The 23,774-nt window shown below is 37.7% G+C and overlaps 1 protein-coding gene across 5 annotated transcripts; it reads right to left on the bottom strand.

The window, feature by feature from the left end:
- Nucleotides 1–203: 203 nt before the first annotated feature.
- Nucleotides 204–23,756, bottom strand: ugp2b (UDP-glucose pyrophosphorylase 2b). 5 transcript variants are annotated; one of them, XM_067513328.1, is made up of 11 exons: nt 23,627–23,644; nt 23,390–23,460; nt 20,586–20,716; nt 19,195–19,302; nt 12,556–12,741; nt 9,451–9,584; nt 6,888–7,185; nt 5,919–6,116; nt 3,525–3,767; nt 3,077–3,181; nt 204–2,368 (listed from the first exon to the last, which is right to left on the bottom strand). In XM_067513328.1, exons 3-11 carry the CDS (start codon nt 20,682–20,684, stop codon nt 2,261–2,263), a joined length of 1,479 nt encoding a protein of 492 aa, XP_067369429.1. In that variant the 5' UTR covers nt 20,685–20,716; nt 23,390–23,460; nt 23,627–23,644; the 3' UTR covers nt 204–2,260. The 5 variants fall into 5 exon arrangements, with proteins under 5 accessions (XP_067369429.1, XP_067369439.1, XP_067369409.1 ...); XM_067513338.1 differs by lacking the exon at nt 23,390–23,460 and having other exon boundaries at nt 23,627–23,756; XM_067513308.1 differs by lacking the exons at nt 23,390–23,460; nt 23,627–23,644 and adding an exon at nt 22,740–22,779.
- Between the last annotated feature and the right edge of the window lie 18 nt (nt 23,757–23,774).

The following is a 23,774-nucleotide window of genomic DNA, read 5'->3' as shown; positions in this document are numbered from 1 at the left end:
GCTATGTTGTTTTGTTCATTTTTATCCATCCTTGTGCTATTTTTGCATTGTAATGCAGAGCTAATTTTGTGTTTCGCAGATGAGGAGCCGGGTCCATTCAGTGATCTATCCGTGGTTGTTCATGATGAAGCCATATAACTGTATGTATTTGGCCTTAGTGTGTTTACCATTTAGTGGAGACACAGGAAATGATACATGCAAAGTATTTCATATTGCACTTTATTCAGCTCTGGGGAGGCAGAGCTGGGCTGGGCTCTTCACTTTCACAGATCAACACTTATTGCTTTCAGGATCATAGTATGCACTTGTCAGACACACCAAGTATTTTTACACCTAAACTTTGCCTACATGTGATAAGAGTCTGTGTGTCTTTCTGTAGTTATGTGGACAAATGATAGATGGAAACTACTGCTGTGGGGACAACATGAAATTGCTCTTCTAGAGTTAAAGTTAGAATTAGGTTCACATTAGAGAGCAGTGTCAATGAGTGTCGTCACAGCTACAGAAAGACGTGTAAAAACACTTGCAGAATATATTGCACCTCCAGTTTTCTTCTGAAGAGTTAATTCTGAATGCTGAAGTTGACAGAGGAAACATTTGACACAGCAAAGGAGGTGTGAGGTTTGACCTGACCTGAAGGTCCAAATGTGAACAGACATACTGGCTACAAACAAAAAAAATGCACAGTGTGATATTTGTCTTCATCTACAACACACAGGGTCAATAAAAAAAGGCCTGCACTTTACAATGATATCATGTAAGATACTAAGTATAACTTTATGACATTTCACACCTGGATATGAATCACAACAGTCCAGGAATATCATGAAAAAGCTACAGGACAGAATAAAGAGACAGAGCTTGGTCAGGCATCACGTGGGTTACATGTCTGGACACAGGATGTGTAAATGTATCTGATGGAAGTACGGTACATGCTACGCTAGAATCACTTGTTCTGCAATGTGGTTATCAATTCATTTCTTAGCACAAACTTCATGGCAGGCTTAAATCCTGCATGGTTCCACAAATTCTAAATGTACTATTATCCTGTAAATGTATTCACATATTTGTACAAAGGATTATGAAAAATTAATACTTGCTGTTGGAAAATACTTAGTTTGTCTCACGTTTATGAAGCTTTTTAGCATCTTTTATAGCATTGATTTGGTTTTCCAGCTTTTAATACAGTTAATGTTTCTGTGAAAAAAAAAGCCCACTGATAAGCCACCAACCCAGAACCAAGTTCAAAATAGAGCTAAAACAAGAGCGAATATGTTACTGACTCCAAATGAATGACACTGTTTGCTCTGTGTTTGTTGCATGAGTCAACAGGTGCCGTGTTGCTAACACCTTAGCTGTATAAACTGAAAAGGTGATACCTTCAAGGTTTTAACTGAAGTATTCCCAATGATGCCTCTTAAACTTTTCTGGCTAAAATGTGTAGTAACTGAGAAAATGGTTGACAGAGGAGTTAATGCATAAGTTGTTTAGAATAGAAAATGTCTGAGGCTCAAGACAAATTAATTTACCTACCCATACACTTCATTTGTGTTATAAAAAGGTCTTTGTGGGGGGTCACTGAAGGGTTTGGATCTGACTTTGTGGATGTTGTCTTTGTGTCTGTGTGGGTTGCATAAACACACACGTTACACAAATTAGACCGTCAAAATGTACCTAAGTGTGAGTGCCTGTTTCTGTTAACATATCATAGCTGAGTTGTGGAACCATGTTGAACCCCACTATGGCATATTTGTGCTTGAAATAAATCATCAAAGATTCTTCAGAAACCTCAGAAATCATGACTCTACAGTACTTCTGTTAACTACACCGTGTGATTGCATTAGCAGTGCTGTAAATGTGGATTCTCAGGTTTCTATTGAGTGCATTTATGAAGGGTAAAGTCATAATTATATAGTTTAATTTTATAGAATAAAATTGTGATTTACTCTCTTAAAGGATATGGATCAATATGTCAGGTGGGAGCTATCTGTAGCTCATTATTAAGATTATTAATAAATAATTAGAATGAGCCTGTAGAGGGCAGTATATCCAAAACAATAAACCGTCTATTGTTTAGACTGCAGAGTAGCACTGCACATGCAATCACACACAGCCTACTGGGAAAAGCCACTTCCTCTCACAATCTAATGGTGTCAACATGATAAAAAGGTCACATGACTGGGATGAAGCCAACTAGGTCACATGATAAGAGTGGATGGCTGGTGGTGGTGAGGGGGCTGGTGGGTTGGTGAACAAGGCCTCAGTGGTCAAGGATGCGGAGGTTTCCGGATACGATTTTGTTTTCCAACATGGAGCCGGCAGGAATATCGATACGATCCCCATGGTTGGCGATGATGATGACAGTGCCCTGTGAGTATGAAGAGTGATGGTTTCAGTTCAGGTAAACTATCTTCCTGCAAACAAAAGTCTTCTTAAGTATAAAAGTATTTTTAACAAACTATTCTTGTATGAAGTATGAAAAGTAGCCTGTTACTGAAGTATAAGTTGTTTTACACTAGGCATTACTTGATTGTTAATAGTGGCACATCAATATGCAGCTTTTTGGTATTAACAAATGTACATGTTCAGTAGTTTGTTTGTTTTTTTAAGAGGCCACAAGCCAAACAATGAAAAACAATGTTTTACTCTTCAACAGTAAAAAGGTGTAAAGTTACTTTGTAAGAGTATTGTATGTGAAGACTTAACACCTAATAATCATCTCTGCCAGATAAATGGAGTGGAGTAAAAAGTGCAACATTTCCATTGGAAAAGCTTTGCAGTGGCTGTAGAAAAGAAACGGAAATGCTGCAGTAAAGTACATGCAGTCACATAAATTAAATTTAAAGCTAGATCTCTGTAAATTTCAACGCTCATGGTTTTTGGCCTTTTCAAGTTACTTTAGTGTAGTCTCCTCTCTTGAACCATTGGTGTGGGCACCAGAAAAATAATGCAAACTCTTTCTAAGGACATAAATTAAATTTTGTAGCAAACATTTTAAACCCCAGTTTCATTTGACACAGAGTTTTGATCAGGATACATTTTACAATCAAAATGTAATTTTGGTGCAGATGTTTACCTTGAGTGAAACGTTCTTCCCAAAAGTCACATCTCCAGACACAGTCAGGTGGTCGAGCTCCAGCATGTCAGGGATGCTCTCGAAGCGGGTCAAGTACTCCTGAACCTGAACAAAAATGCACACCTCCACTAATCCTTCAGAAGAAATATGTATTTTTGAGATATTTACCGTAAAGTTAATCAGAACTCGAAGCCTCAAGGTTATATAATATAAATATTTCACCCGTGCCATCATATTGGAGTGGATAAGAAATCAAATGAATAAGGGACCAATGATGGAGAATAAAGCTTGGAAGGGGACTTCCAAGCTTCAGGAATTTGTGATGTTTTGATCACAACAATAAATTCGACCATACATTTGGTTGGGGCAAACATTTTAGCCAATGCCAATTTTGAGAAACACATGGGACAGTAGGCTCCAAATACAATACCACTGTCGCCATTGTTACCTTGGTGAAAGAGCTGCCCAGTTTGACATGTGGTGTTGTTGGGAACTCTCTCTGTGGGCTCATGTTCAGAGAGCCAGCCTTCAAGCTGTACAAGTTGGACATGACCAGCAACAGGTCCGACGTGGTCTTGACAGGCAAGAAGCGGCTGCGAGGTACATTTATTCCCAGAGCGTTGTCGAAGCATTTGATAGCTGCACCAACCGCAGTCTCCAGCTGGATGACATTCTGCCCGCCGTCTAGCGTCTAATGGCAGTCAGAAGATGAGAGAATACATGTTAGTATGCGTTAAGCCTCAAAGAGCTGCTAACATACCTGTAGCCAGTCAGGTTCCTATATGATCACTAAAAGAGGCTTTGCTTGCTGTAATAATTTCAAAGAGATCTTTTTTGCGTGGTAGAGCATTAGGTTAGGATACAGAAGGCCGCGGGTTCGATTCTCAAACAACCAGGTGTGGTCCTGCCCAGCCAGCAAGGTCCACCTTGGTGCTGGTCCCCAGCCCGGACAAAGTGGGAAGGTTGTGGTAGGAAGGGCAAATCGACATGCGGAACATGTTCTGCTGTGGCGACCCCCGAAGGGACAAGCCAAAAGCTGCTGATATACAGTGAAGGGGGCCAAAATCCATAGTCCTTGTTCTGTGAAAAAAATATATATCTAAAGCTACAATAAAGCTTAGACATTCTGAGTTTATCTAATCAAGAGGATATCCTCCAAAGTGAAAGTTTGTTTTGTGTGAATTTATCTCCTTGTGTTTTTTTATGGTTTCCTCAACAGTGTTTTCATATCGAGTTTTAGTGAAAGGAAAGTAACAAAAAGAGGGAAATTTAAAGTAAAATGATGACTAAGATATCCACTTATAATTTTCCATCTGTGGAAAACCATAATAAAAAGCACATAAGGACCTATTTTAACAGGAGGAGTAATTATAGCAAGCAAAACCTGTGTCATATGGTTCATATGGGTACCTGACTGGTATGTCAGGACAAAAAAAATCCTCCTTTAGGAGGTTGTAAGGTGCTGAATGAAGCTGTGACAAAAATTAGGCTTTAAAAGGTTTCAGAAATATAAGAACGTGTAATCATATTACATGTCACATTAGAAGTAATGTTGCAACATTCACAACTTCATGGACTCTTTGGATGCCTCTCTACAACAAATGCACACTTTTAATCTGTATGGGCCCAGAATGGGAACCAGCATCTCTAACTGTGCAGTTTTACTGCTGCCGTCTTACCTAAATACACAGTCTTGTAAAGCCACACAACTCTGCGCTGTTATCACCAGTTACATAACACTTCGCCACGTGACGGTGTGTGATTCTGTAGTCGGGGTCTGGAAAACTACATCTACAGGCTGAGAATGAAATAATCAGGACTGGGGCTGTGGCTCAGCTGAGAATTTATTACACTGATTGCATATTTGCAGGCCCTTAGGCAGTGCTTCTCCTCTACGGAAGGGCAGAGGCACTGCCAACCAAAATAACATGAAGTGACATCAAATCAAATTTGCTTGCTTCAGTGTTACCAACAATATATTAGGAGGTTAATAAAGGAGAAATGTGTGCAGGAAAAACGAATTCACGCTCAGCAGCTAAATTGCTTATCTCTTTGAACTCCTTTCATTAAAAAGAAATGTATCTAAAAATTAACTGTATGCAAATGTGCAGTATACCATAATATTATTTTTATGAGCTGTCAATTCAAACACGCATATGACTTGATACACTGGTGTCTAAGTAGGGGGTGGAGCCACCACGGAGCTGGCCAGAAAACTGCAATGGTTGGAAGCTTTCAATGCAAAGATTTCACAGACATCTGTGAAAGTCAAACAGCTCCAAAAGTGAGATCATTTATTGAGAAGTGTTTGTCTCTGTACATGAGAGGGGTTTAAATATCTCTCTGCTCTGCTCTACACTGCTTCTGTTTCTAATCTGAGAGGATGGCTGCTCTAAAGTAGCACAGATGATATTATTCTCAGAGGGTGGCTGGTTACACAGAGTGAAAGGCTTTATCTTAGTATCTACTGAACCCTCAGCAGTCCTAGTGTGGACCCTCTTTGAAATGGTCCCCTCAAGGCTCGGGAGGAATATCCAAATGCAGATCATTTTCATGAGTCATTTCACTCTGAATGCCTCCGTTATTTACAGAAAGGGAGGAACAGCGGGACAAATCAGAGGGACAAAACTAACACACTTTTTATTTGTCTTATCTATCTCGGTTTGGAAAATGCGTAATGATTGTCAATGAACAATTTCATACCAAATGCTTGGGTGTTAAAGTGTGTCAACTGAGTAACAGCTAGATAACTGTTATCAGTGTTTGAATGAATTGTTCTTGTGTGTGCAAACTGTCCGTCTAAGTCACCCTTAAATAGATTTGTGTTCCCTTTATCACTCACCTTGGGGTTGACTATGATCTCCATGTCCATTGCCTTCTGTTCCTGCAGCCTCTTAATGGCAGCCAGAGAGATCCAAAGGTTGTTGGTGTTGAATATCTTGAACTTTGAAACAGATTTAAACTCGTCCACATGGGCCTTGGGGACCTGGGCAATTTCCAGCAGACGCAGTTTTCCTTCGTACTGGATCAACGTGCCACCCTGAAAAATTACAGTCGAGCATTTACATGTTGTGTGTGTGTGGGTGTGGGAGAAACTTTAATGTTCAATTTTTATTTTAAATCCAGCGGATTGTACATTGAACACTATTTTATCTGTTTTGATTTCTGGTGAGAATAAAAATATTCTAATCCCACAATCATAATATAGTAATCAACAAAATACAAGAGGTTCAACTTTGGGGGCAATGCTTTTTGAAAGATGAGCTGTCGGTACATTTTACAAATTTTATTTTTAAATGGAGTGAGACCCCACATGATATTCCACCCACCTCCACTGTTCTTTGATAGAGGAAGACACCTCAGACACATATGTCACAACCTTAAACCCCCACATTAATCTGCATGACTAGACAGCAAAGGGACAAAATGGGAAAACGTTTTTAATAAAAAAAAATGTTTTTAATAGGTAGGTAGGGAAAACCGAAGCGCACGGAGGAAACCTACGCAAACAGGGAGAAGGCCGGTCTGGTCCGGGGATTGAACCAACCTTTTTTGCTGTGAATGCTAACCACTCTGCCATCGTGCTACTCTGTGAGTGCACATACTGTATATATTTACCTCTCTAACCCATTCTGACTCTTGGTTTGAACTTTAGCTGATTTTCTTGACCATGTCTACTTTCCTAAATGCATTGAGTTGCTTCCATGTGATTGGCTGAGTAGACATTTGCGTGACCGAGCAGTTGAACAGGTGTATCTAAGAAAGTGGCCGGTTAGTTTACATATAAACTCAGTCCTCTTCCTCCACATACCTTGACGTCCGCACGTGTCTTGTCCGTCACCTCCATGATGAATTCGCAGCGTTTGCCATTGGGCTGGCTCACCAGGTGGTGCAGGATGTGGAGGTCCACTGTGGCTCCCAGGTTGTCAATGTTGGACACGAAGATGTACTCCTTGCCCTGAGCAATCAGCTGGTCCAACAGGCCCGAGTTGTAGAAGCTGGCGTAGATGTCACCGTGCCCTGGAGGGTACCAGCCCTCTGCGCTTTGCCCTGTCATGCTCAAGCTTGTGGCCACAGGAAGTAGGGACTCTTTGTTGATGCGAGGGTACCTGAACAGAAGAAAATTAACCTAAATGAGACTTTTGGTTTATAGACTCTTAGCTAAATAATAATTACTATTTATTCTCTGTTCCCCTCATCATTTTTCTGTAACTGTAATAAAATAGTTCAATTGAATGTATCTGGGGTCTGTCTACACTCTCTGAGTTGGCTATCTCTGAAACAGCCCTCAGTTGGCTCAGTTTCTCCCTGTCTGGTCAAACCTTCAAGGTATCTCGGCAGGGCCAAGTATCTACTTTACTTTTGCTACAGCATCAGAAAGATCCAACTGTACCTCTCGGAATATGCTCCAAGTCCTTGTATTTAGGCATAGTCCTATCTTGTGTTGACTACTCCAATGCTTCACTAACAGGCTACCAGTACAGGGCTACAATCAAACTCCTCAATCAAATCAAACATAACTGTACACCATGTAAATCGCTTTGTAAAAAAAAGCATCTGCCAAATAACTAAATGTAATTTTAAATAATTTTCATATAAACATCGTTTTAAAACGTTTTAAAATAATATAACTCGAATGGGCAGAAATAATTTTAGGATAATACATTTTTCACAGTTAATTTACAGTTTTTAAAAAGGTACTCATGGTTGGAGCCCACCATTCACAATTTAAAAGCCCTGGGATTTCATGAAATCTCAAATACAATAATACAAGTACTTTTTTGTTTTTTGTTTTTTTTTAATGACTACCTCAGAGTAGGTTTCTTACCTTTGGTTGGCAGTATATGGTTGTTCACTCCCTTATGCTTTGTTCGACAAATACAAAACATAAGGAGTAAACAGAAAATGTAAAATCCTTTTGGTGCGCATTTAGGGAGAAAAGCTACAAAGACCTTAAAACAGAGTATTACGCCAGAACCACCGACAGGAAGTAAAGGTTTAGAAGTTTTTCCAAGAAGACAGATGAGGCATCATTATTGCTGTGTGCATTTAACTGATCAAAGGGTTTCTAAGACGGATCTATGTCAGAATGACTTATCGTAATAAAGCTTATCATGGGGAACAGCACTGAGTGGAAACCACCTGTGGTCTTGTCAGTTTGAAGATTTTTCAAAGTGCAGATGAGCTGATCAGGTGAGAGAGAGCTACAACATAAAGGCACGAAGGCAGAGGAGTTATTTCAGATAACTGCAGTGGGAAAATGTTTCAGGTTTTTGGGGGGGGGTTAACATAAACTTAGACTTCAATGGTTTTTTTGTCATCTCAGACCCCCTTTCAGTCGTTGATCCAATATTGCTCCAATATAGTTCTTCTTACGGGGGTACTTAATCAAAATATCAGACTATGGTGTTTGTACTTTTCTCATGTCTGCTTATGGTTAACTATTTAAAATGAATAATGCTTTTTAAAAAAAAAAAAATAAAAAAAATTCACTTTTAGTTATTTTATTTGCAGGATTGCAAATCATTCATTGCCAAACATTGAAGGGTTGGCAGTTTTTATTAGCTATATTTTGAAATATTTGCCCTGAGGACTAAGTCCATTTTCCCCATTCTTGCAGGAAATGGGTTAGAAAACAGAACTTGTTGTGAGGACCAGCTGATTTACTCATCCTGTTGGCAGGTAACCAGGGATTATTTTTATTTAGCTGAAATGAATGAAAGTGGCTGAACAAATTTTGACTTCTTTGGTGGATGAAACAAATTGATTTCTGATCAGCTGGAATACCAAAGTGTAATCAGCAGATTATTTTTTTTTTTGCCTTTTATGAATTCGTAACCCTGACCACAGATGCCCCTTTTTGTTCTCTTATTGATTGACATTTCAATCATATTCTCTTTGTTGACAATAAATCCTAAAGCTACTATAATGCTGTCAAAAACTGCTTTGTGCTACACTCCTTCAGGCAAAATGAACATTCAACTGCTCAAAGGAAAGAGTAAAAAGCAAGTTCTGCATGACTGACCAACTGGAGACACCAAGGAATGAAATATTAATGATTTTCTACATACATTATGTGGCAGTTTTAGCAGAGAATATTAAGTAGCCCACAGAACAGTATTGTTTAATATCAAGCTGGTCATTAGAGGGAGTTGAGCTCATTCAGTAGTTTGAGATTCGATACTCCTTTTGTGTATTATATTCCCAGATCTCCCGTGTAGTTTAATCTCTCATATGAGAGAAGAATAAGCTACTGTAAGCATCCACTTACATTAAGCTCTCTGTCACTGCAAACAGCATCAGCTGACATATCTGTGTATGAAGTCCACTGTTACTTGACATTTACTTGGTGCATTTTTAACGTGCTCTCCCACCTGCTCTGGTTAAAGGTGTGTATCTTGACGCGGTGGTGTGTGTACTTCTGCAGGATCTTCTTTGTGTCTTCATCTGTGTTGAAAGAGTTCATGAGGACCAGGGGCACATCTGTGTTGTAAGTCTTGTTCAGGTGCTGTGGGAAAAGTAAACAAATTATATAAATGTCTGCAACATTTAACTGCCTGGAACATTTGGGTGTATTTGTCCAGGGAAGAGTGAGAGCAATACAGAGCAAACCAGACTTGTATTGATTCTGATAATAAATGTAAATAAGTATGTAGATCCATGGAGGAAATTAATCCATAGAAAGAAGGACAATAAATATTTGAGTGTGCAGGTACAGTGTATGCATAATTAGATATATACTTTATGTACAATATAAATCATTAACACTTGATTAAAGATTAATACCTATAACTGAGATCAACAACAATTATAGCAGCTGGACTGACATTAGCTGACAATACAACTACTAACAGGGAGTACAACAACAAAATACATCTGGATTGGTGGACCAAAACAACAGGCTAAGGAGAACAGCTACACCGAAAATGTCAAATCAACTGTGTGATTCAAGTGAATACAAAGAAGAGAAATAATACCTGTGGAGAGAAGGAAGCAATTGTTTTAACAAGATAAGAGAACATTTGAGTATGAGTAGAGGAGGAAGGATGAAAAATGATGAGTGGGGACATGTTGACATAAGGAAATTGTTAAAGAGTTGAATTTCCAGCCTCTGACACAACTCTGACTGTTTTATACCAAATGCCAGAATTCCTTCTTGCCATTAAATGGGTGTTGCTTGGCAATCAGCTTCACACAGAGGGAGCGACAACTAGTACTGATATATCATTAGCACCAGTTCAAAGAGAAAATCCACTGTGCGCCTTATTGTGGAGCTGCGAAGACACTTATTGATCTCTGTTCCCTAATGCACAACTCCCACACATCACAAAACACTGCAAACAAACTAAACAGGATTTACTTATAACTTGATTTCTAGTGTGTTGACAGTTGGTGTGTAGAGAAAAAGAGAGAACACTTTGAACTTTTCATCCACTGGGCAAACAGTCAATATTGTACATCCCTGTGTTATGACGGCATCTTTACTAATCCACTGTTATGACAGAAAATAGGTACAGTAGACAGTAGAAAATCAGACATTAAGCATACTATTACATCAGATATTCACTTTCAAGTCATTTTGCTTAAAAATGACTAAAAACAATTATCAAATTTGCAGCAGATTTATTCTTTATAATAATACTCTAATAATAATACTCTAATCATGCTAATTTCTTGAACAACACGAGTGCTGTTCCTTAGTGTTCCCAGTGGTCGCTATGATTTTCAACTATTTTAAGTGTTATTTTAACTGCTTTTGCACCTTGTGCAGACAGCAAAGTGTGTTTTTGTTTTGTTTTTTTACTAAGATCTGCATACAGGATTGAAACAGCCACATTTAAACTAGACTGTTTCATTAACATTCATTCTTAACCCAATTTACTTAACTCCAGAGATCTAGTAACAAGATTCGGATTAAAGTGTTACATTTATTGCAGCCAGGTGGCGCTATTCCAGTAGGTTTTTATCCAGTCTTCAGCTCTTACTGAGAATAGACAGGTCTGAGCTCTGAAATGGTCCAAATAAAATTTGTATGAGGCAGTGTTTTGGCTGAGAGGGGCGTTCTCACACAGGAGACGCAGTCATGGGCTTGGTGTGTGTATGGAATCCATTTTCTCTTTTTCAGAATGGGTTGATTCAGTGAGGTGGTAACATAACCAAACCTGAGCAGGAAATGACTAGCAGTGACTCTGACACAGAAAGCAGTGTGCTGTGTGGAAAGAAGTGTCCTATGGGAAGATTATGAAACACACATGCCCAGTATAAATGGCATTACACAATACTGTACACATCAGCATCTCTAACAAGAGTCTCAAAACTTTAACCTTCCTGTAGTCTAAATCTAAGTCTTCCTAAGCTGTGGAACATTAAAGAAGGTTGAGTTGAAAAAATAATTAGTATAGTAATAGTTATACAAGTTTAACCACACATACACTGCCGTCTCTGTTTCCCTGCCAACTGTCTGCAGACTAACAGATCATCTTTCACTCCTTTCACAAGAGCTTTAGCTCACTTTCAAAAAAAAAAAAAAAACACACAACCCCCACCTGAAGCACCAGATAGAGGCTTGTAAAAGAGGCAGCATCAAAGAAAGAAAGGCAAAGTGAAAAACGTGTTTGCATTTCTCTGTTTGTGGTAGTTTTCCCTGGAATCTTCGAATAAAGGATTTTTTCCAGTGCATTTCTAGCTTCAGTCAAGGAAGAAATGTCTCAGTTCTTCTCACTGTCACAAAACTCAATTGCCAAAGCAAGACACTACTCAAACATCATGAAATCAGTGCCAACAACATTAGACTGTGTCGATGTTTATATTATATCAGAAAATGCTTGCTTGTCTACTCCACCTATTTTGACATCACAGCCACAGCTTTTTGCACTCAGCTTTTGGCAAACGGCCACGTTTTCACTGTGCTTAAGAAAACACCTATCTGTCTGAGAACTGGATCACTGCAGACCTACGCTGAAAAATGAAAAAAGTGACTGTTACTTTGAAGAATAACCAATTATACTAATGAATGTTACATTTAAGAGGTTGATTTAAAGGCTATGAAGAGAAGTTTCATAACTGCAAAAAACAGCTAAAAAACGAGAGATGACAAAAATGTTAGGGCTTAGACAAGAACAGTGTTCCGTCTTCAAAGTGAAAGTGAAGTGAAATTAAACCTTCAACTCTTTCTGATTCACTCATAACATTGTCTTGATTTCTGAGTGCTGCTACATTTAGTACATGAGGCATCTGGTTAAACTCACTGCTTTCCATTAACAAGCACATTTAGTTGTTTTAACTTCTTGAAGCAATGACACTTATGATACAATATGACATTGGCCCATGAAAAAACAAAACAAAACAAATCATTATAGCAATTAGTATATAATCTCTACTTTAAAGCTAAAGAACAGTGCTTCTTCAAGGTAACCTCATCTCATACACATTCACCATTCTCCAGTGCCTTAAGGTCTAGTGATTCGAAGTTCGTGTACCTCTATCTGCTGCACAGTGAGGTCCAGGAAAGTGTTTTCATTGCGGACACTGATCAAGCTCTTGGGGCCCTTACATCCCATGCTGGTGCCCAGGCCTCCATTCAGCTTCACCACCACCAGTTTGTTCAGGCTGTCAGCCACGCTGTCCGGTAAGCCTCGACCAGCAATCTTATCATAGGGCTGGATCTGGTGGAGAGGGAGAAAAGATGGCAGACGGGTCAGAAAAATTGCAGGCGTAGCTTAAAATAACTTCACTGTTCTTGCAATTTCAGCTTCATTTAATTTATCTTTGGTGCCAAGTGTTTCTCCGTGTCATGTTGCCATTATGATTCTACTTTTGAATGGATTTTACTGCTTTTTGCAAACAAACTGAGACTCTAACAGCTTTGAGTGTGGGCTGATTAATTGCCAACTCAGCAGTGTGATGGGTTGAACTAATGTGGAAATGTGAAGATGGAGATGTTCTGCTGCAAAATGCTGTATTGAAGCAACAAAGGAAATGCAACAGCATTTGTTGGAGAGACAGCAAAACTCACTGGAGTATGACTTGTTTATATGTGGGAAACCGCATTACTGGATCAATAGTCCAGCTCTCAAAGCAACACATTCATACATCATGTACCAAGACACCTTTGATCCACTCCCGCAGAGCAGAATAAATTATGTAAATATATATATACATATCTACATAGTAATTATGCAAATATGTACAACTTACACAAACATCATTTTTAAATGTGAAGTGAAACAGCATTAGGTAAAAAAAAAAAAAAAGAGTTTTGTGAAAGAGCATCCAAGGACACTAAATCTAACCAGATGTTTCAGTTTTTTGTTGTTAGGATGTAAGTGTGGGCCAGGGTTTGCTTGCATATGTCTAAAACAAATGTCTCAGCATTGACATGTTTTCTGAATGGAATGCATGTGCAAGGATATGAAAAGTCCAGGTGTCCTTTCCTGCTAAAAGCCCAAATTCTCTACTCAGTAACAGCGGACATGGAGCAGACCTCCTGATGGAAACAGACGGTCCCTCTTCTGGTGTTTATCCCCTATCACCTCACATAGAGGATGAGGTTACAAGTACAGCAGACAACCTTGACCCAGTTGCTGCTCATTTTCTTCCCTCAAAGAGGTGGGAAGTGGTTCTAGCACATATGGTTCATAGTCACTGCTAAAACATGCGTGAATGACTTTCACAAATGAAGTGAAAATAGATCAAAAAAATTCTAAGTACTGTAAATATACCAGTGTTGACGGATAAAAGTCACTGTAGTTATCGGAAAAACTAAGTTAAAAGGTTTCCGCTATGATACCCATCTTACCCCGGTACCCCCAGAGGGAAAGAGGGGCCAATCCCAGATGTTAATTTCCCTTTTTAGACAATACAGATGGGCACTGCATTTGTATCCTCCTGTGCATTGGTGTGTTAGGTGTGTATATGTGTGTGTGTGTATATGTGTGTCAGGTGCATGCAGTAAGGATTCACAGCATTCATATTTTCTAGTGCGAAATGGTGGTTTTACCATGTCCTTTGACTGATGTGCTGTGGCACCTAAAAGAAATCCACAGGATTCTATCTGCAGTGCAGAAAGCCGAGCGATAGAATGTGCTTTTAGATTGACTAACATATAATAAATTAACCAGCATTAGTGGGGAAGAAGGGACATCCACATAACTAGGGTCAGACTGTGCCAATGTGCAGTGGAAAGTCCGTGTTGATGTAAGAAATTTAAACATAATATTTTAACTATTGACTTAACCATACATAGTAGTTACAGTATAGGTTTGGTCTTGAGGTATATGAGTGCACACTGGCTTTCCCCTAATGTAGAGCTCACACACAGAATCTGGCTCTGACAGTGGCAGAAGATACACAAAATAACATAGACTTCTAAGCAAATACAGTTAATAAAAAAAAAAAAAAAAAAAAAAAACAGACATGATAATACACAGGCAAATTGTACCAATGGTTACTTTTGCTACTGTGGCAAAATGTGGATATCAAAAGGTTTTGTATTTTGTCCTGGTCTTTTGCAAGCTATATGAACAATATTGTTCTGGCAAAAACTGTTGATGTTCCTTAATATCCATCTTCATGAAGATGATGCAGTCTGGTCTTCACATAAGCTCAATATAAATATAATGGTACTTAAAATAAACTTGCTCAATCCTCAAACATATTTGAATAATAAAAACATAATAACAGAGTCAGAGGTGGTATTGTAAAATGTTTTGTATCATCAAAAGATGAAATCTTAGTTGAAATATTTTTGCAATTTTGGATTCAAACATGACTAAAACAATTAAGTGATTATTCAAATAGTTCAATTATATTGCTCAATTGATTAATAATTTAATCGCTCCAGCTATAATACAATTGTTTTACATTTAAATATGTTTTTCTGTTGAAACCTTAATGAACTTTAGCACTGTGCCCTGTTTCATTAAAGGAGATAAATATCACTTTCAGTCTGTTGTTTAAAAAACTAGGCTTTTTTAGCTAAGCTTTAGTTGAAACTAACAGCTTATAAAAGGACCATGTGGTGGTGGTCTGCATAGGGTTAGGCACTATAATTGAGGTGGGGAGAGATATTTCATGCAAACTGAAATGTTTTTCCCCAATTATTTAAGATGTGGCTAACCACAAACATTTTACTGGGAAAACAAAACTTCAGCACTGCAACAATGCAGGAAATTTTCTGCTACACCTCATATCACTGCTTACAGTGCTCTACACAAACAAACAAACAATATGATCTTTAATAAATCTTAGTGCTGCATGCTGTTAACTCACTCCACAGAATTGAGTCTGACAACCCAACATTTTTTATTACAGCCTGCAAACAATACAACTTCCAATACCTGACCAAAGGACAGACTGGTGCAGAGCTCAGTCACTCTTCTCTGTAACACTGAACATTTGTGCAATGCTGAAAGGCAGCTACTATAAACTATATAAACTCATATAGTTGTTGGGCTGTAAATTATATTCACATCTGACAGTTACTGTTGTTGGATAAAATTTACATGCATGTATCTTTATATTTCATATTTTTGAATTGTTCACACAAGGAGTCAAGTGATAACCTATTTCCATTAGCAATTTCTATGGTTATGGTGTAGGGGCAGTGTATGCATTTAATTTCTTACTACAGTTTGTGTCATGTTCCTTTGTAATGCTTCTAGTTTAGTAAACAGAGTGTCATCTAACTGGAAGAGTCAGAATCTGAATTCTTAAAATACTTTAGTTCCTTACTATGCTACTCACAGTACTAAGAAGTCTAGTAGGAGACCGACATTCCTGTTACGGTCAGCTCATGGGATTTACTTTGCAGCAGCTTTTATTCATGTCTAAGTTTGGACAATTAGTGCTGAGGAGTGCACATTAAATGAAGACTCCTGCATTAACAAGCATGAAATGTGCTTGTTGTAACCTAGTTCAGTTTAATACAATTCTGCAATAATTACTTTGAGAGAGAATTGATAAAACTAACTGTCGGGTTACATTAATAACAATAATGAAAATAATTACAGCTTTTGACCACATTTTGTAATTCCTATTGACAGATGTCAAAGTGTTTAATTTGTGTTAGCTTGGTTCTCTTTTTGGCTTCTTTTGCTTTCTTTTTGAGGGATTAAGGAAGTTGTCCGAATCTTGAATTTAAGTTGATCTCAACATTCATTTACCCTGCTCACCCCAGCCCACCCTCTCCATGCTCTGCTGTGCTGTTCTACCATCTGTTATGCTCTGACACGTTCTGCATAACTCTTCAGGTATAAGTCATTATCAAAGCACAAAAGCGAAGAAGCAACAATTAGCTAGAAAAACATTTAGGTCTTAAAATATTTATCTAATGTGGGTGAATCTTAGAAAAATTGCATGTAGTGAAATTAGAAGCAGTGGAAACTGGCTTTACAGACTTAAAAGTTTAAAACTGAATAATTCATTTATTATGGACATTCTCAGTGGCTGTGCCTGGCAAAGGAAGTGCTACCGTGTTGTCTTACTTCCCTTAATCTCATTGGGTTACACACACACACACACACACACAACCACACACACACACGGTTTCCCCTCGTATTATGTGGTTAATTTCTATTTGACGTTATTTTTTCCTGTTGCAATAGTTGTCTCATCACCTTCCCTCACAGACTTTATTCATCTCTTTCTTCCTCTGTCTCTCTTTATGTAACTCACAAATTTACTGTACAGCCTCCTCTTTTTGCATCTAATTTTTCTTCTCCAATATTCTCTTCTCATTCTATGCAGCTTCTGAATTTGTAAAAGAAATACACCTGCTGTTGCTTCTGAGTATATTTGCTATCTACAAAATAGACAGACACAGATCAGGCTTTCACTGATTGCATTATATTGTTTAATGCCAACCAAGATAGAACTAAACATGGCTGACTCACATCCAGTGAGCAAGATCTCTGTGGTGAAACTCACTAAACCTGTGAAATTTGAATCGCAGTTAGAATTTCCCAGGAAGAGGTGGGAACATCTTATTGGGCAACATCTTTTGTGGATAACTGGTAAATATCGGGAATTACAGGCTTACCTTCCTGGGTGCAACTTAGAAAAGAGTTCATTCTTAAGACTAATTCTACATAATTTTTTCATTATTTCTTTTTCACAACTAATTAATGTTTAATAGAAAGGAATAAACACATTTCAGTGACTTACTCAGCTGCACTAAGGCACTATGAATTCAACAGTCAAAACAATGGCCCCCAAGAAACTTTCTTTTTTTACATCTATATTTAAAGCTGGGAGAAATACACACTCTAATAAGAGGACCCCTTAAGGGTCCATTGGTTGTACCTAAGGGCTTTCTTTATGGTTGATAAATAATTTACTAATGCTAATATAATAAATAGAAGTTATAGAACATTGTTTAGTTTGTAAATTTTCAGTGTTTTTATTTCAAGATTATTTTAGCTAGTCTTACTTCTTTTTTATAATTGTATATAATGCTACAATGTATACATGTGGTTAATCCAATATTAAGGAATTAGTAAATTGATTATAAAAGGATTTTTGCTCCAAATACTCTGCAGACCTTTTAGAGAGATTAAAGTAGTCATAAGGTCAAATAGGGAGAAAAAAGTTTTGGCACTTGAACATTGTTCTATAAACTTGGTCTGTGATGGCCACAGCCTCGGCCACACCCTAAGTTTGTTTGGTAATGGTTTCACTTACCTTTTTCCTTAAGTTTGGTTTCTTGTTATTAAGTTTAAGTTGTATTAATTTAATTTCTCTTTTTCTTGAGTTATCATTTTGGTGGTCCGAGGGTGTTGGCCATCCAGATAAAAGATTAGATTGAGGCCTTTATCAACTTTAAATACTTCCTACGGGCCTGGATTGTACCAGGTACCCCGTTTGACGCAGGCAGGGGAAAATATAGGGAATATGTTTCTTTAGACGTTATAGGTTATTAAATGTTTTTTGGTTCATTATTTTGTTATTGCTTTTTCATATTTGAGTAATGGGATGATGTTGGTAAACTGTTTGTCTAGAGTTTGTTTATAATTTGTCCAGTTATAGTTATGTCTACCCCTTGTGTGTCCTACTGGTTTGGCCAGCCAGTATATATGTTGCCCCTTGTGTGTCACTCAGGTTAGGTCTGTTTTGTCCCTGTTGTGATTAGAACTTATGTTGTAATTTCAGTTTGATAGTTTAAGTTTAGCTATCTTTTGTTGACCTCTTTTAGGGCCCACATTTTGTTAATAAATCGAAATTTCTTTGTATATGTTACATTTGGTAACAACTGGGACATGATGTACCACATGATAGTACTGTAATGTTGAACTTGTGTCATGTCAAATATTATTATCTGAACTTTATAATGCATAAGGTTGCCTTTTCCTTTTACATTAATAATTGCACATAATCCCTTCTTGGAAAACCCGCCCAGTTCAAAGCTGTATTTCCAGTTGTTAAAATGCATGTTATGAATTTTATGTTCCAAGATGAATCATGAACCTTTTTATAAACACTACATGCTTAAATCCTGTTTGCCCACAATCACTGGTGTTCATGTCATTTTAAGCATTTCTTTATTGCTGTGGGTTCTGACAAATGTGAGCTGGCTTGTGCTCATTAAGTTTAGAAAGTCACAACACTATCCACAGTATTAAATGAACAGTGATGTATTGAACAGTGTGAATGGTGTCATTTGACATGAACAAGGATACAAATAAAATGATAGGTGATAATGTTCCATGTATGAAAATCTGCCTGTCAGCGCAGCATTGTGACATGTGATAAACCTACAAACTCAAGGTTGTATTACTCAAACTGGACTTTCTGGATAGTATTTCACCATGTCACCCATACCTGTAGGAGCACGCCTCTTCTAACTTAGTCCAAAGGCTAAATGGTATTTCTTTTCTCTAGTGAGTGTTACTTTCTATTGTATTAATGATCTCTTCATGGCTGTGATGTACTTGGACAAGGTAAAACAACAGGTATTGTTGGTATAACTGATGTAAGCCTTCTGTCTAATCACATCAATGTACTGATTACCTGTACTAATCTTTTGCTGTAAATGTAGAAACATAAAAACTACTTGCAAAAAGTGTTTACACAGGATAAAAAGGGATGTGCAGTAAATCCAGAGGTTTTGTTGAAACACTTACCGAGTCTTCTGGGGGTCTTTGTATCTTGATCCATTCAACTGATGGTCCCTTAACCTGCAGAAATCTGTGGAAAAGGTTCTTGAATCCTTCAAAGTCTTTGTTGGACACCTGAAAAATACAAGTGTATCATAGCATTTTAAAATTAATGAATTCCAAATAGGCCTTTTCAAGTTTTTCAAGGAAACTTGTAATGATCTCAAAGTAAATCCTACAGAATATAACTGTGTCAGCTAAAATTGTTAAATGCCAATGTCAAAGCCAATTTAACTATAACTTAATGAAGCAGCCACATGGTGAAACATATATATTTACTGAAAAGTTAAAAGTTACATAAAGGCATGAATGTATTACAAATATGTGAAGTTGCTGTACAAATGTTACTGATAGTCAGCTGACATATTTGATCATAAGGATGTCAGTAATTACAGAAAGATTTTTTTGTCACCTGTGGTGATAATCCCTTTTAAGTCCTGGTATTAGATGTTAGATGTAGGAAAGACACCTACAGTATGCCATAAAGTACCTGTGCTGCATGAGGTAAATAGCCATAATTAGATTATATATATGTTCTTCAGTTATGTTTTTTAAAAACAGTAATGCATGTGTGCAAACACAGACACATACACAGACAGGGTAGGACCTTGTGTGCTATTATTATTTATTTTTATTATATTATTTAAGATAAGACTGTTCTAGAAATCAATTTGGTTGTTTGGGGTTTTTTTTTCCCTTCTAAACCTATATTGTATTAGTTTAGAATTTGCTTACAAAAAGAAACCATCAACAAGACATTTAAATGTGGTTTAAGTTCTTAAAAAGGAAGAAGGAAATTATCTATTCTCTTATGGTAACCCATGTAAATGGCCTGTCACTGGAGAGCTCCACATTCATATTTATATCTACTTATGTCAGTGTGTAGCAAAGAATGCATGTGTGGTCTACAGCTTTGCATGTGCACATGGGTTTTTGTGTGTTTGTGTGCTTAGTGAGAGCATTTTAGAGACAGATATGTATCAGAGTTTGTCATTGTTTTACATAAAAGAAAAATCATCTTTCTTATTGCACTAGAGATAAACAGGTTAAATTGTGCTGAGCTCACTGAGCCTGAGAAGTGTCCACTCCCAACATCAGAATTCATTCTGGGCCAACAATACAAAACTCCAGTTATATTTTGGTTTAGGTTGATACAAAGTGTGAATGTTCACTAAAAACATGTGTGTCTATAAGCATGTAGGTGGATCCCTCATTGGCAATGCACTACAGTGTGTTTTACTTTTTTGTGTATCCCCACTGCTTGTGTGTGACTCCATTACCCTCTAAATGACAACCAGATGGTTGAAGAGAGAAAGAGAGAGCGAGAGAGAGAAAGTCAATGTTAGCTGTTAGTGTACCTCTCTCTCCACCCCTGTGACGGTGTCCAGCAGTTTCTTCAGCTCGGTGTGCATGGAGCTCTCCAGCTGCTGCCGCATCATTTCCTGGAACTGAGCCATCCCTCCCCTGAGTACTCCTTCTTTACTCAGACCTGGACAGGCAGCATAGTGGAAAAGGACATAACAAGGTTTTATGGCAACAAAATACTTCAAAGTATTCTTGTGTTCTATACCTTCATTTTTACTTGTTTAATTAACAGAAACCATATGTTTCAGTTTTCTGTACTACTAAACAAATATATCAGAGATTTTTTTTGTATGTTGGATTCTTGAAAGTATACTTGTATTCTTTTATATCTTTAAAATTATGTCACATGAAGTAAAAAAAGGGTACAAAACTAAATCCAGACCTACAACAGCTAAACCATTGGTCTGCGCACTGTAAAAAAAAAAAAGAAAATTGGCTATTTCCATAACTGTTTAAAAATTCAGGCAAAAAAATGCAAAGCACATGCCCTAACTGAATCACGGCCCCGTTTGAAGATTTGAACAGACATGATCAAAAAGTAAACTTCTACCTGGTTTATGTAAATAACCATAGTATCATAAAGTAGCTGTGTCAGCGATTATATTACTACAGGAAACAAAAAACTGATATGTGAGAAGATGGATCGTAGCGATACAATCAGTGGTGATAGGGTTTGAGGTGCACGCAGGAAATCACTTTTAAAGTTAAATCCTTCTCCAGGTGCGAAGTTTCAAAACATTGTAACGGGACAAAACATGAAGGACAAAACATCAGAAAGAATCTTTGGGGCCATTGTGTGTTTCCCAATGAGTTTAATGAGCTTTCATATGTGAAAGTAAAAGCTATTAGTTCATTACAATATGAAGGTATCGTAATAGGCAGAGAGCTTATCACAAATGTTACCAGATATTTTCAGTGCATTTAAAAATTGTGTTACTATGACTTTGCCCACAGTTTATTTTTCAACAGAGGAATGTCAACAGTGAAATATACCATTTATGAAAGCAATCTCTTTTAGCTTCCATAAATAATATTATCACTTTTTAAAAAACTGCATTTTTGTCTCATGTAAAAAAAACATGTTTGAAGATCAGAAATCATTTAGTTTGTGGTCTACACAAAACATTTAAGAAATCAATTGGCAAATACTTTCTCACATGACTGCAGCTGGTTGTGTAAAAAAACTGGTCAAAAAAAGTGACATTTAAAATAACTGGGAGTAGAACAGGTTCACTGCTTCCAAAAGAGACACGAGACACAATTATCTGAGCGTTTTGGTGGAATTATGTTGCGAAATTAACCAAATATAAATGTTTTGTCAATAAAAACAAAACATAGTATTAACATGTTTAATAATAATAATAATAATAATAATAATAATAATAATAATAATAATACACACTGGGGCCTATCATGCTAGTTGGGATCTTTATTGACAAGATCTGGCAAAGTATTTCAGAGACAGCGTGAAGAGGGTAGGGAGAATGTGACAAGTCTTAAGAGTCACCACATGATGCATGATTAGTTCGCAGAGTATAACACTGAATGAACCAAAGTAACCTTACTACAGAATAATTTAGAAAGTATTTGCAGTATTTTACAGGCGGTATAACTAACCTTTTCTTGTCATTAATATTTCATGTTTGAAAGCAGTATAATGCGCATTTAGACTACATTTCAAAAATGCCTGGAAACCTAAAAAAACATTAGAAAATGTGCTTGGTTCTGAGGAATGTTGTTGGTAATGTGACTCATGTTAGTAATGGAAGAGATGCGAAAACACAGGTTTAGTCCAGGGTTATGCTATTTAAAGTCCCTTTCCATGAAAGATTGAGAGTAAAAGACACTTTACCAAACCACTTACCTGCTACATAAAGTGCCATGTTTAAGCTGCCAAGTAGTGACCACTTCAGCAATATATTAAATATTAAGATAAAAAAGCAAACTGAATCACTTTAGGGTAAATGTTCCAGAGAGCACCGAAAGTGAAAACGCAAGTATCATTGAATAGACATTCCGAAAAACAATTTCAAAAGTTTCCTTGGTGTTTCATAGAAGCAAACTGGCCATTCATTCAAAGGTGTACTATCCTTGTACGTCCATACGCCACTGAGGCTGTGCAGGATAAGACATCCTGTATAACTCACGTAAAAGAGAAAAACAATGACACATTCATCTCTGGGCAGCAGCCAAGTGTCGCTTCTGAACACGAACTGGCTGAGCACGATCCTTATTGCTTGCAGCGGCTGCCTTTTATTTTTCCAGGCCATGTACTGTAAACCACGTCACAAACGCTGGCTTTCACTCCCAGCCTCTGATCACTTTGTTTTCCTCTTGCCTCGCCCCCTTCGTTCATTTTTATGACCTTATTGCCACAGATCCTATTTTTTCTACAGAGTCCACTTACTTACATCAAGTCAAGTCAACTATTAACCCGCGACATTCACACTAGTTTTTCCATCAGATACTGCCCTGCCTGCATGCAGGGGGACTTCAGAGGCTAGAGGATGCGGAAATGAAGAAATTCCAAATGGCTACATTTATCAAGAGCGAATGTTTTCATATAAATCACAAATTGATATCGCAGCCCGGAGTGTACGTACACATAAATAACAGTAACAATGGTACACTGAACACAGCGCAGGACTAACGACCGCTTTTGCAAAATATGACCAAAAGAAAAATAGATGGGCTACATGGACACTAACCCGAAGATACGACAGAAACACCAATCGAGAGAGTAGCGGTGGTGGGACATAATGTCAAAAATTGGTAAGATTTAAGGCCGTATTCTTACTGTGTGACCGTAGGATGCTGACGGACGAAAAGTCGTTGGGGTCGGCCTGGTCCAATGGGTCTGAAGGACCACTGCAATCCCGTAGAGGACCACACAGAGGGGAACACAAATATGTGCTGATTTTAACAAGTCTTCGCCTCAAAACACAAGATTCTCGTTTCTTTTCCACATCGGTAAATAAAAGTCAAAATAGTTTGGTAACTAAAAAAAAAGGTTATTAGTTTAAAGATATTTTACCTTACAGTACCATACCAAGCCGTAGCGAATCGGAACGCTGCATGAACACCGCAACCAATGAAAAGGCTGGTTTCATGTGACGCAATTTTTTTCTGCCAATGGACGTTTGCGACGTCCTATCACATCTGACAATTCCGGGTTGAGAAAT

This window comes from Channa argus, chromosome 1 (genome assembly GCF_033026475.1).
Source record: "Channa argus isolate prfri chromosome 1, Channa argus male v1.0, whole genome shotgun sequence".
Lineage (NCBI taxonomy): Eukaryota > Metazoa > Chordata > Actinopteri > Anabantiformes > Channidae > Channa > Channa argus.
This window is presented reverse-complemented; position numbering and strand designations above follow the sequence as displayed.

Coding starts and splice junctions, on each gene's coding strand:
- ugp2b (XM_067513308.1), bottom strand. CDS start 22,764: ATGTGTCATTGTTTTTCTCTTTTAC. Junction 7,186..9,450: donor CACACCTTTAACCAGAGCAG/GTGGGAGAGCAC, acceptor TCTTCTGTTCAG/GTACCCTCGCATCAACAAAG. Junction 2,369..3,076: donor GGAAGAACGTTTCACTCAAG/GTAAACATCTGC, acceptor TCATACTCACAG/GGCACTGTCATCATCATCGC.